Below are 12,066 nucleotides of genomic sequence, written 5' to 3'. Positions count from 1 at the left end.
GGTAAGCGCACCTTGGGGTGCTACACACAGACGATTAGAAATGGGCTAGTCCAGGTGCGAGAGTTAGCCTAGAAGAGGCTAGATAGAAATGGGCCAAGCAGTGATTAAAAGAATACAGTGTCAAAAAATAAATAAAAAAAAATAAAAAAAAATAAAACAAAAACAAAACAAAAAAAACCAAAACAAAACAAAACAAAAAAAAGAATACAGTGTCCGTGTAATTATTTCAGGTAAAGGTAGCCGGAGGTGGCTGGGGTGCTGGAGACGTAGCCCCGCGGCTCATATTACAACATGTTTCTCAGCCATTTAAGCTTCTTCTGTTGAGAATCTTCTCCTTAGATCTGTACCCAATTATTAAACTGGATTATTTGGTTTTTTTGAGATCTAGCTTCTTTAGTTTTTTTTTTTTTTTATATATTTTGGAAATCAGCCTTCAGTGGGGTTAGTAAACAATCTGTCCTGCCTTTAAGTTGTACAGAAATAACAGTGGCACAGGACTTTCTAGGAGTAGTCAAACAATATCTAGTCCAAATGGAGGCTCACGCTGCAAGAGGAAGCCCACAGTGGATGCACCAGAAGCAGGATAGACCAGAGGCCCAGGATAGAACAATGCAGGACTTATAGGGTGGTGTAATAAAGGTATATGAAATTATTCCTAATGATATTCTGCTATACTCACAGATTAATGCCTAGCCCAATTGTCATCAGAGAGGCATCAGCCAGCAACTTCATGAGACAACCCAATAGAAAAGTGGAGAGAGAGAAAAAGAGATGTCAGGATGTGATGTATGAGAGAAGAATAAAAATTAAAAAATAAAAATAAAACTGGCATTGTCAACTATTGAACAGTATATCTGAAATAGATGTTGGGAAGACAAGAAAAGTAGAACAGTCAATAAAGCCAAAAAATTGCTTGCTGTAAAATTAGAACACAAAAAACAAAAACAACAAAAAAATAAAAGTATACTTATTCTTTAAAGTTTTGCTTTTTTAGTTAACACAGGGCTAGACAATTGTTCTTTCTTTAAAACTATTTTCTCCCCATACATGTTTATTTACCAATATTTAATTGATTTTATGAAACATCATAAATAATAAATTTCCATTTTAAAGATCTACTTATGCTGCACAGTGGTAGCACATGGATTTAATCCCAGCACTTGGGATGCAGAGGTAGGCAGATATTTGTGAGTTCGAGCCAGCCTGATCTATAGAACAAGTGCCAGCAAAGGCTCCAAAGCTACACAGAAAAGCACTGTCTCAAAAAAAAATCAACAAATATATACTTATACTGATTTTCTTACCCATTTAAAGGAATTTTGCTGTAGAAATTCAACGTTATTTAAAGCAGTGATCTTGACTTTATATTTTCTTAAAATTATATATAAAGCATAAAATCTTGAATTTAACTGCTTATATACATAGGAGATCCACCCTGAAACATATGATTAAATGGATTTTTCAAGGAGGAATGAAGATTTTATAAAAACACCATCTTATACTATACTTGAAACATGATGTAACACAATAATGCCATCTTATGGCTGTATAGCGATTTGGAGTCTAGAAACTGCTTGATTTTTTTATGATTCTGTTTCAATTGTGCTATATTCGGAAGTTTTAAGGAATAAACTCGTGAACATATTACCTATTCATCACTGTCTTTAGAAATCATAAAAGTTGTATTAGAAAAAAAAAGAAAACAATACAGAGTGTCTGACATTTAGAGGTCTTCTTAAAATCATATTTTTAATTCTCGAGAACCCCATACATGTATACAATGAAATATCATCATATCTATTCCCATTTCACAACACATTCTTTTGGCAACTTCCAGTCATTCCAACTCCCAAATTTATGCTTTATTTGGATAACTTATTAAGCCCCATTAGTGCTGCTAGTATGCTATGGGTATAAAACCATCCACTAGAAAACCAGTTTGAAGGATTTCAGAAATAATAATACATCTCTAATACTAGAAAGCATTTTTTTTTAAATTTCCACATTCCTTATAGGACCTTTGACACCACTAGGCGCAGGTTCTTGTTTGCAATCATGCCACGTATAGGTCCTATAGTATGAATTTGAATTCTGAACATAATGTGGTTGGTTAAAGCCATAGCATTCATGCTACTGCTGCACCTGTGGTTGGCTGTATTTTCCAGTTCTGTAATTACTGTAAATCATAGGGTTCCCAGGTGGGTAAGATTGATGATTACATTTCTTCACTGGTAGTGAGTTTCTTCTTACATTTTATAGCAATTAGCACAAAAACACAGCCTTATCATCACGCAGAGAAGACAACACTGCAGAACATTCTTCAGCCCTAAATGGGACATCTGTATCATACCACTCTCCCTAAGGCTGAGGAAGCATCTCGGAAGATAAGATCATAAGACTCAGAAATGCTAGATGACTAACAAGGACCATTTTCTGCATACAATAGGAAGGTTGCATATCTACTAGAAGACTGTGACAATGCTCATGAAGTCTGTACAAGCCCAAGCCAGACAGAATCCCAACATTAAGGGTACAGGTAGGCCCAAGCTGCACTCTGTATTAAGAACTGCGAGGATATAATAGGTGCTGGAAGAAGAAGAGTCTATTTTATTTTGGAGTTTGACCTTGGTATGTTGATCATATCCCATGGCCTGCCCTACAGCAGAGGTATTTGGACAGCATAAAAATACTGTTTTCTTCTCAGAGAAAATAAAAACAGGGGTAGGTAATGGAATGGTGGTGGATCTTGGAGAAGATGGAGAAGGGTATGAAAATAGTCAAAAGGTATTACATGAAATTCTCAAAAATTATTTAAATATTATTTTTAAGGAATGAATCATGACAGAAGTACTATATTTTGAGTCATTCTGAGTCTGAATAAGCTGATTCAATTTCAATCACTGGGGAAATCACTCTTGCCATAAGAATAGCATATCTTATATTTATCTACTCTTATCTTACTGGCTGGCTATCAATTTTGTTTCCATATCTGTAATGATATCCAAAGCAGAGACTGAGTCTAACTCATCTCTCTATAGTAAGAGGAAAAAAATATGGAAGTATAAAAATAAACTATGGGCTCAGCAGGTGCTTGCTGCCAATGCAAATAACCTGAATTCATTCCTTGGGACCCGCATGATAGACTGAGAAAACATCTTTTGAAATAGTCCTGTGAACTCCATTTGTGTACAACGGAACATGAATGCCCTCTCCCCACATGAAATAAACAAACAAGCAAAACCATAATATATTATCGGAAATCAAAAGTGTCGGAGTCACAGGATCAATGTTGTCATTATAAAAGTCCTTATACATGTGCACTTTCACTGACTCCTCATGACAACACAGTAGTTTAAGAAATATTCTTTTCCCATTTTAAAAATAGGGAGAATAAAAAGCTAAACACTTTGATCAAGAATGCACAGTCAGTCTAGGAAGAAGCCACGATTCCAAAGGAAGATGAACTCTAGAGTTTCTGCTTATAAACAATTACTTACAAGTGTTTACCTAGATTTCAGTAAACATCACAGAAAATGATAGAGCTTCTAAATGTTTGAGAAGGCCAAATGAAAGTGAGAATTCCATTTTGGCCTTTGAACAAGAAAGAGTAAGACTATTGAGTTTAGAGACTTATTTACTCAACAGAAATTCAAAATATCTCAGATCTGTATGAAATTTCAGCTACTTCCTTGAAGGACTAGCATTAGTGTTCCTACTTCAATATTATTTCTAGGGTCAAAGGTGAAATGAAAAGAACTGCTTTCCTTTGTTAAAAGTCAACATGCTTGATGTGGGAGTGTCATATATCAATCTGTTGATTTCATTGGTTAAGGAATAAAGAAACTGCCTAGGCCCCTTGATAGGCCAACCCTTAGGTGGGTGGAGTAAACAGAACAGAAGGCTGGGAGAAAGAAGCTGAGTCAGAGAGTCGCCATGATTGTCCCATTCCAGACAGATGCAGGTTAAGATCTTTCCTGGTAAGCCAGCTCGTGGGCTACAAAGATTAATAGAAATGGGTTAGATTAATATGTAAGAACTAGCCAATAAGAGGCTGGAACTAATGGGGCCAGGCAGTGTTTAAAAGAATACAGTTTCCGTGTAATTATTTCGGGTATAAAGCTAGCCGTGCAGGCGGTCGGGTGCTGGGTATGCAGCGCCTCCGCTCCTAATTCAACACATGCTGACCACATATTAGCAGATGTATGATTACCGTGAAGAAGGAGCCTCTGAAAGCAAAAATGCTACATATTTCTTGGCACAGCCATATCTGATAGGAACCGCAAAAGTTATAAGGCCAGCACAGCTGCAGGACAAAGATCCAGCAAAGCTAAGCTACATGATGGTCACCATCCTACCTTTGCTTTTGTTTCCACCTGTTGCATACTTGGGGGGACTTTTGACATTTGTTCAGTTTGGGGATATTGAATTGATGGAAATTTTTTTTACGAATCATATATATCTTTCCCGGGGATTACTGTTTCTAAGCTTTGCCAGGAATGTCCTAAACATATTCATCCTCCTGCTTTTAGGGAGATGCCCTTATCTATTTGAAGGTCTTCCTCACACCTTGGATATAGTGACACATATAATGATGCCAGAGATTTCTTTATAAGGCTATGAGATATTTTTTGGAACATTTGCCCCTGTAAGTACTCCAGAACAAGATAATCAAAACAAAGTAAACTTAAAAGCTCAACAAGGTTCAGTGGACTAGAAGAGTTGGCTACAGATCAGATAGCAAGCCTCTTCCAACTAACTATACACTCAGGCTACTGTGTGGCATATAGAACAACAAAGTTCCATTAGCTGAAGTTACCTCTGCCCTACACAGAGACTCATACTGATGAACAAAATATAAAGAAACAATGATTTTTTTAAAAAAAATGAGAAGTTAGCACCTCCCTTTTTTAGAAGAATTAGCATATGCAGAGCCACTATGGTATCATATGAACAAGGAACAACAGAATGCCAGGATTAGACTTAAAAACAAATACATACACATATGCATGCTTGTGCATGTGCACACACACATATATAATGTAACCTTTGTACTGTTCCAGAATTTGAATAATATCTGAAGCAGCTTTGGCTAGTAGATATTTTTGTACACTCTGACCATTAAGAGTTAATACACTGCTTTGAACATGATAATTTGCCATGGCTGACTTGCAAATTTTGTTTTGGTCTAGCATCCTCTAAACAACCAAGGCTACTAGCCTAAGAACAGGTTGACATGTGCCTCTAGATTCTTAAAATTTGGGTTATGGGCTTAATGAGTAAAAATGGTTATAATAGATAACAGTTTATCAATTATGTTTAAACTTGAGGCAAAATGATTTTATAAGAACTCTGTCTGTCATGTTTTTTCAATAATAAATAAGAGATATGAGGGGGTGAGAGAGAAAGTGAAACACATGTGATATGATCTATACTTTAGAACAACATGAATCTATCCCTGCTAATTGAATTCTGTATAAATAAAGAAACAATCTGACTCCTAGTCAGTCAGGCTATAAGATTCTCCCCAACATTGTGCCTGGCTCACTCCTTCCTCTCTGAACTTGCCCTCCTCCTCTTCCCCCCTCAAGGATGGGTCCCAACAGAAGCACAGTGATCACTGAATACTCAAGAAACTCCAACAGTTCTTAGCATATGTGCATAGCCCAGAATGGTACAAGAAAATAAGTGGAAACTCACAAAAGACAGTGGAATGAACTCATTCCAAAAGGTGATGAATCTGATATCATTTGGAGAATCCTGTAGTAACTTACAATTAGTCCACACAGAGTATGAAAATATACTACAGTAGCAATGCAAGACTGTCTTGTACAGTATTTATATCAGATTACTGGTTTTCTCTTCTTCATCAACAAGAAAATTAGATATTGTTGCACTAAATATTTTACCATTTGTTGAGATAATTGCATTACTTCAATGGAGGAGTGATATTCTCACATTTGCAAGGCTTAAATTAAAATTTTTATTACTACACAGTAAATTTTAAGAGAAGGTCACATCGAAGAATATACTGTACATAAAGTAACAACAATATTTGAAAATACTTTACATATAAAATGATTTATGGATTTATTATAGTAAGTGATAAACTAATTTTTAAGCTTCAAGAAAGCATAGTACACTGATAATCATGGATTTCAAGAGCTGTAAAGCATTTAAAGTGAATCTTGATGAATATGAATGAAAAGATAAAGGAGGAAACAAAACACTTTAGAAACTTCAAAGCAATTTCATATTGCTAAAGCGCAATGCAGAAGAGTTGTAGTGCAGATGGCATGTAACAAAAAGCGTGGTTGACCAGGTCTAAGTAAATAGGGATCATGTGGAAACCTTTTATGCCGAATTAATGAGTCAGTATTTTATTCATAGGAAAATAATATTACAGAACTAAATGTATTATACTTTACAAGAATAACTCTAGATGAAAGATAATTGGGAATATAATAAAGGCAATCATTGGTAAATACTAAAATTATTCTCTGAAATATCTGTTTCAGAGTATAAAGCAGTAAACTAAAACCTAAAGTATAAAAATAACTATAAATACACACTTGAGAGATCTAATATAATTTTAATTCTTCTCAGGCAGATGAAGAAGTATATATTTAAACTACGAAATTTGAAATTTTGTATGAGGTGAGAAAACTTGCATATAAATTTATTAAAGGAATAATTCACCTTCTTGTTATATGAGGCTAATGCATATGGATACCTTCAAAAGTTAACTCAAACGATAAGTATTTTACTTACGGTAGATATAAAAATTGATTTTAAAACAAATAAGCTTTTCATGTTAGAAAATATGGAGGTATAGGAAAAGAGACTATCAAATGTATAAATATCAGCTTTCAAATGGAAATAATAAATTAAAATGAAGGAATTTTTGTGTTATAAAGTTCTAAGTACCATAATTCTTATAAATACATGGGAGGCAGATAGAATGAAAGATATATGTTTTACATTTTATATAAGTTTAATTAAAGAACAAAACAGCCTTCACATTATGTGCACCTTTAGAGGATGATGTAATATGCAGACAATATTTCAACAACTCAATCCACTAGTAATAATATGTTTGTGTTATACAGTAATATATTTTCCTTTCCTTTTCTGTCTTTTGACCCATGAAAACTATTTGAATGGATTTTAAATTTTCCTGAAAATTGCTATATAACCTTTCAGGACAATTAAAATGCTACCTACCCTTGTCGTTCCTTGTACATTCTGTTAACTTTATCCCACTGGAAATCCAGCTGCGCCACTGCATCCTGTAGCTTCCCCCTTTCCACAGAGGTGGCATTTTGCAAGGCTCCTGTCTTCTTGGTGTGAATAGCATCAATTCGACCTGAGATTTGTTGCAGATTGTCTTTTATGTTCTGCAAGAGTGAAAATATATATCATCAAAAAACAAATCAGCTTTTTCTAGAAAGAAAAAAAAATGGAGAAATGGTCCTAGAAGAAATAGCTTTGCAATTCTAAATCGACTTTATACATATTAGTCATATTAGTCTTTATTTCAAAAAGCTGAATATATTTATATCAAATGAGTGAATTATAGTCTTCAATCCAGTATAATTTATTTCAGCCTACAGCTTAAAATTACCTTCATTTGGCTTAAGATATTTTGGATTTTCTGTGTTCATGTCTACAGATTTACTGTCTCCTCTGTATCCTTATCTTAGGTCAGTACTAGAGTGGACTTTTTGGTGTTTTCACAGCTTTCCTTTGATGTGAAATTTACCTCTGTATGCTGTGATTACCATTAATGAATAGAGAAACTGCTTTGGATCTATAGCAGGGAAGTACTTAGGTAGCTGGGAAAAACAGAACTGTATGATGGGAGACAGAAGGGCAGAGTCAGGAAGAAGCCATGGAGTCACTGGCAGAGTCAGGCATGCTGAAACTTCAAAAGTAAGCCACTGCCATGTGGTGATACACAGATCAATAGAAATGAGTTAAATTAATATGTAAGAGTTAGCTAATAAGCAGTTAGAGCTAATGGGCAGTGTTTTAAATAATGTAGTTTCTGTGTGATTATTTTGGGGCAAAGCAGCTAGGAACTGACTAGCAGCCTCCGCCCAACATTCCTTTATACCCAAATGACTTTCCATTAGTACTTGTGACTTTCAATGTCATGTAAAAGATAGTGGTATTAAAACTTCAATTTTTATCCAAGGCATATTCTCTGAAATATTTACAGAAATTTACTTTATTGGCAGTATGCTGCCTCAGTAACATCCCTTTTTGACAGGTTAACTCAGTTCCCAGAGTTTTGATACTGCCTTCCTGCCTCTGCCGGCTCCTTCATGCACATGGTTCACATAAACTCATTCAATTACAAACATGCACATCCACATATAAATCATTAACAAAATTAATTGATTTTAAAAATAGAACACTTAATCCTGTTGTCCTGGCCAATCACATGACCAGGTGACTACGTTTCAGGAAGACAGATCCATTATAAGCTGTGCTAAAGAGATACGAGAAATAATTATGTTTTTGGAGAGATAATATAGTTTTCTATCCTAGAATCCCTGCTTTTTAATACAGCCATTCTAGATCCACTATAAGGTTCTGTTGGGTATCTCTACGGTTCAGAGTCCTGATCCAGAAACACATAACTTTTCCTTTTGATTTCTTCTGTCTCTCTCTTTTGGATGCTGACCAGAGCCCAGTATACTTACTCTAGTACTTTGATCATTTTTTCTCTTTGATGTTTTCTGGAGGTTTGGAGAAGGAACGAAGTGTCATTTGGTCATGAGGAACATGGAATGTGGAGTAGTCAGAGTTAAGTATCAGAAGTAGGAAAGGCATTATAATCCAAGTGTAGCACTTATAAAAAGACGTGACCTAAACAATCACAAGTAAGTGATTTTATAATGTAAAGAACCTGTGGGAAAATGGCCTAGGGTAGAGAGCTTGGACACATCCACTGAACATAGCAGACAATGAGGACTGCTGAGAAGTCAAGAACAATGGCACTGGGTTTTGATCCTACTGCACATACTGGCTTTGTGGGAGCCTAGGCAGTTTGGTTGTTCACCTTACTAGACCTGGAAGGAGGTGGGAGGTCCTTGGACTCTCCACAGGGCAGGGAACCGGGTCTGATCTTTGGGCTGATGAGAGAGGAGGAGTTGATTGGGGGAGGGGGAGGGATATGGGAGGCGGTGGTGGGGAAGAGACAGAAATCTTTAATAAATAAATAAATAATAAAAAAATAAAATATAAAAAATAAACAAACTAACTAACTAAAAATGGGCTATGATTCTCTAACTGAAAAAAATCTGCATTTAATTTAGTAGCTTAGTGTTAAGTGTAATTTTGTAAATTATGACTTATGAAAATAAAGCAGTAGATCCTTGTGAGAAGGTAGATTATGTCAGTTAAAAGTAAATGTTCAAAATGAACTTTTAAAATTAAAAAGAAAGCAAATTTTTATATACTTATATGCATACTCAAAGATATATAAAATATATTATAGGTGATTTGGATTTGTTTCCTGTTAAGATTTTCCTAGTAATTATAAGGTATTCTCTTCAGCTCCATGTGTACCCTATGATGGGAAACATATTTATTTGTTCAACAGCTCAAGTGAACTCTGAGGTAAAAGGATATATCTGACACATTAGGTACTGACATATGAGGGAAAGGAGGGCGTGATAACACAGAAATAGCCTGTGAATTTACTCATCTTTAAGAATTCACACTAAAACTCCCTTTCACCAGTTTTACTTACAGAAATGGTAATCACAGAAATATGCTGTGTTTTAATTGCATAAGAGATGGTTACATGGCTAAAGAAAGATTTTTAAAGAACAAAATAAAGGTTGCATAAGGATGGATCTCTTTAATAGTAAGGGTGTAGTAGAGAGATCAGTTTGCCTAAAGATAACTCTTATTAGATCTAGTTAAAGGCACTGTCATTTTCTTTCAGTAAAAACTATTATCGTTTGCTTTATTTGGCATGAGTATATATTTATTGATTAAAAGTTTATATTTTACAAATATAAAATTGACAATATAGCAAAAAATTATAAAAATGTTTTAAGAGGATAGAATGGATTTGTTGTCTGCTAATAACCATAAAAATCACTGGACCCAATGTGTCTCTGGCAGTCTATCTTTACCTTTGTCAGTTTCGATGGTGCTGTCATGTTTAGTGTCTCTCAGCCTTCAATGTATTCAGGCATGCTGCTGTTGCCTGATAAGGTCATGTGCCAGGAATTTCTACCAACATGATCTTCACTGCTGCTTCTGCTAATTTGCCTGACTTTGACAACTTGAATTCAATAGTACTTATGAAATGCAACTTTTAATTCTGGAAATCATTGATATTTTTTTTTCATTTGGCTACTAATCCATCGGTAAGAATCAAAAGTCTGGTAAATTTTCTACTATTTTTTTAAAGAATGCTAATTCTTTGAATTAACATTAGACAATTGATCATATTTGCCTATATTTTGGTAGCCCAAATGCTTAAAGAACATAGTTATATGCACCTATAAAGGCAAAATTTAAATAAGAAGAAAGGGATCTTACATACCTGCATATAAAAATTATTTGGTTCTGGTTTAATGAGATGTGTAAGTTTGTATGTGTATAGTGGTATTTGTGTTGCTTTCATTGGTTAAATAAAGAAACTGCCTTGGCCTTTTGATAGGGCAATAATTAGATAGGTGGGAAGACAGAACTGAATGCTGGGAGGAGGAAGGTAGACAGGCAGAGCCGCCATGGAGACAGTCACTAGGTCAGAGTCACTGAATCTTTCCTGGTAAGCCACAACCTTGTGGTGACCTACAGATTATTAGAAATGGGTTGAATCAAGATGTGAAAGTTAGCCAAGAATTATCTAGATATAATGGGCCAGGACAGTAATTTAATTACTATAATTTCTGTGTGGTTATTTCTGGGGTTAATCTAGCCAGGTGGTGGGACACAGCCCGCTGCTCCTCATTGCTCCAAATATATGTTCCTAATTACATGGGTGCATATGTATAAGCAAGCATCACCACACATGAAACATTCATTTTATGGAGATTTAAGCTTGAGATTTTTCTTGAAATAATCTAACTTTCAGTTCTCTGGAAAATAGTAGGATTGCTCAGAATCAAGTTGTGAACTGTTCTAGTATTCAAAGGCAGTAAAACATTCTAAAATGAGGAAAGCAGGAAATGGGGTGGGGATGTCGCACTCCCTGGATATCTAGAAAAGTGATCTTTCCTGCATTCACAGAGAAGAATATCAAAATTGGCTAGAGTACAGGGAATCCTTCCAAAGTCTATAAACATAATATCATTCCCTAGGCATGGTATACAGAAAAATAATATAAGCATCAAAGAGAAAATTAACATTCTCCAGTGTTTACACTAAAATATAAGATCTTTTATAGATTTTTATTCTTTTAGTTTATCTAGAAATAAGTGATTTTATAGTGCTTGACCTCCAGTAATAAAACCATAGTCCTTGTAGTTTCTATGGTCAAGGAAAAATTCCTAGAAAAATTTGGATTTTGAGTCCAGAATAGTTTCTTACCTTATATAAAATTATGATGTCAAAATGATGGAGTACTCAGGCTTTGTCAACTCCCTTTTTAATTTTGACACATACTGCCCGGCAGTGGTGGCGCATGCCTTTAATCCCAGCACTCAGGAGGCAGAGGCAGGTGGATCTCTGTGAGTTCGAGGCCAGCCTGGTCTACAAGAGCTAGTGCCAGGACAGGCTCCAAAGCTACAGAGAAACCCTGTCTCGGAAAAAACTAAAAAAAAAAAATTTTGACACATACTGAAAAATTGACTCCCTCATTTCCAGATTACAAATGATATATGTTTTTAAGTCACACTGCTTGTAAATGAAGACTTAAAAAATATAATTGAAAAGGGAAATTTAACTTCTAGAGGGTACTTGATTCTGAATTTAATAACCTATGTTTAATTATTATTTTGAAATGTTACATATTGTTTCAAATCTGTTTCACAGTATTAAGTTAACTAATACTTCAATCAATATATTATAAAGAGAGAAAAAGTTAGAGTGAAATAAATTTCA

At 34.9% G+C, this 12,066-nt stretch overlaps 1 protein-coding gene across 1 annotated transcript in view; it reads right to left on the bottom strand.

Annotated features, from left to right (window-relative positions):
- Dmd (dystrophin) overlaps positions 1–12,066 on the bottom strand; it is a 1,456,297-nt gene that overhangs the window by 1,204,230 nt on the left and 240,001 nt on the right. Inside the window, exon 30 of the mRNA XM_026777353.1 lies at positions 7,222–7,394. Coding sequence (XP_026633154.1) covers positions 7,222–7,394 — 173 coding nt within the window. The remainder of the gene's footprint in view (positions 1–7,221; positions 7,395–12,066) is intronic.

The sequence above is a fragment of the Microtus ochrogaster genome, unplaced genomic scaffold, assembly GCF_000317375.1.
Source record: "Microtus ochrogaster isolate Prairie Vole_2 unplaced genomic scaffold, MicOch1.0 UNK58, whole genome shotgun sequence".
Classification (NCBI taxonomy): domain Eukaryota; kingdom Metazoa; phylum Chordata; class Mammalia; order Rodentia; family Cricetidae; genus Microtus; species Microtus ochrogaster.
The sequence above is the reverse complement of the archived record's forward strand: the minus strand, read 5'-3'. Positions and strand labels throughout refer to the sequence as shown.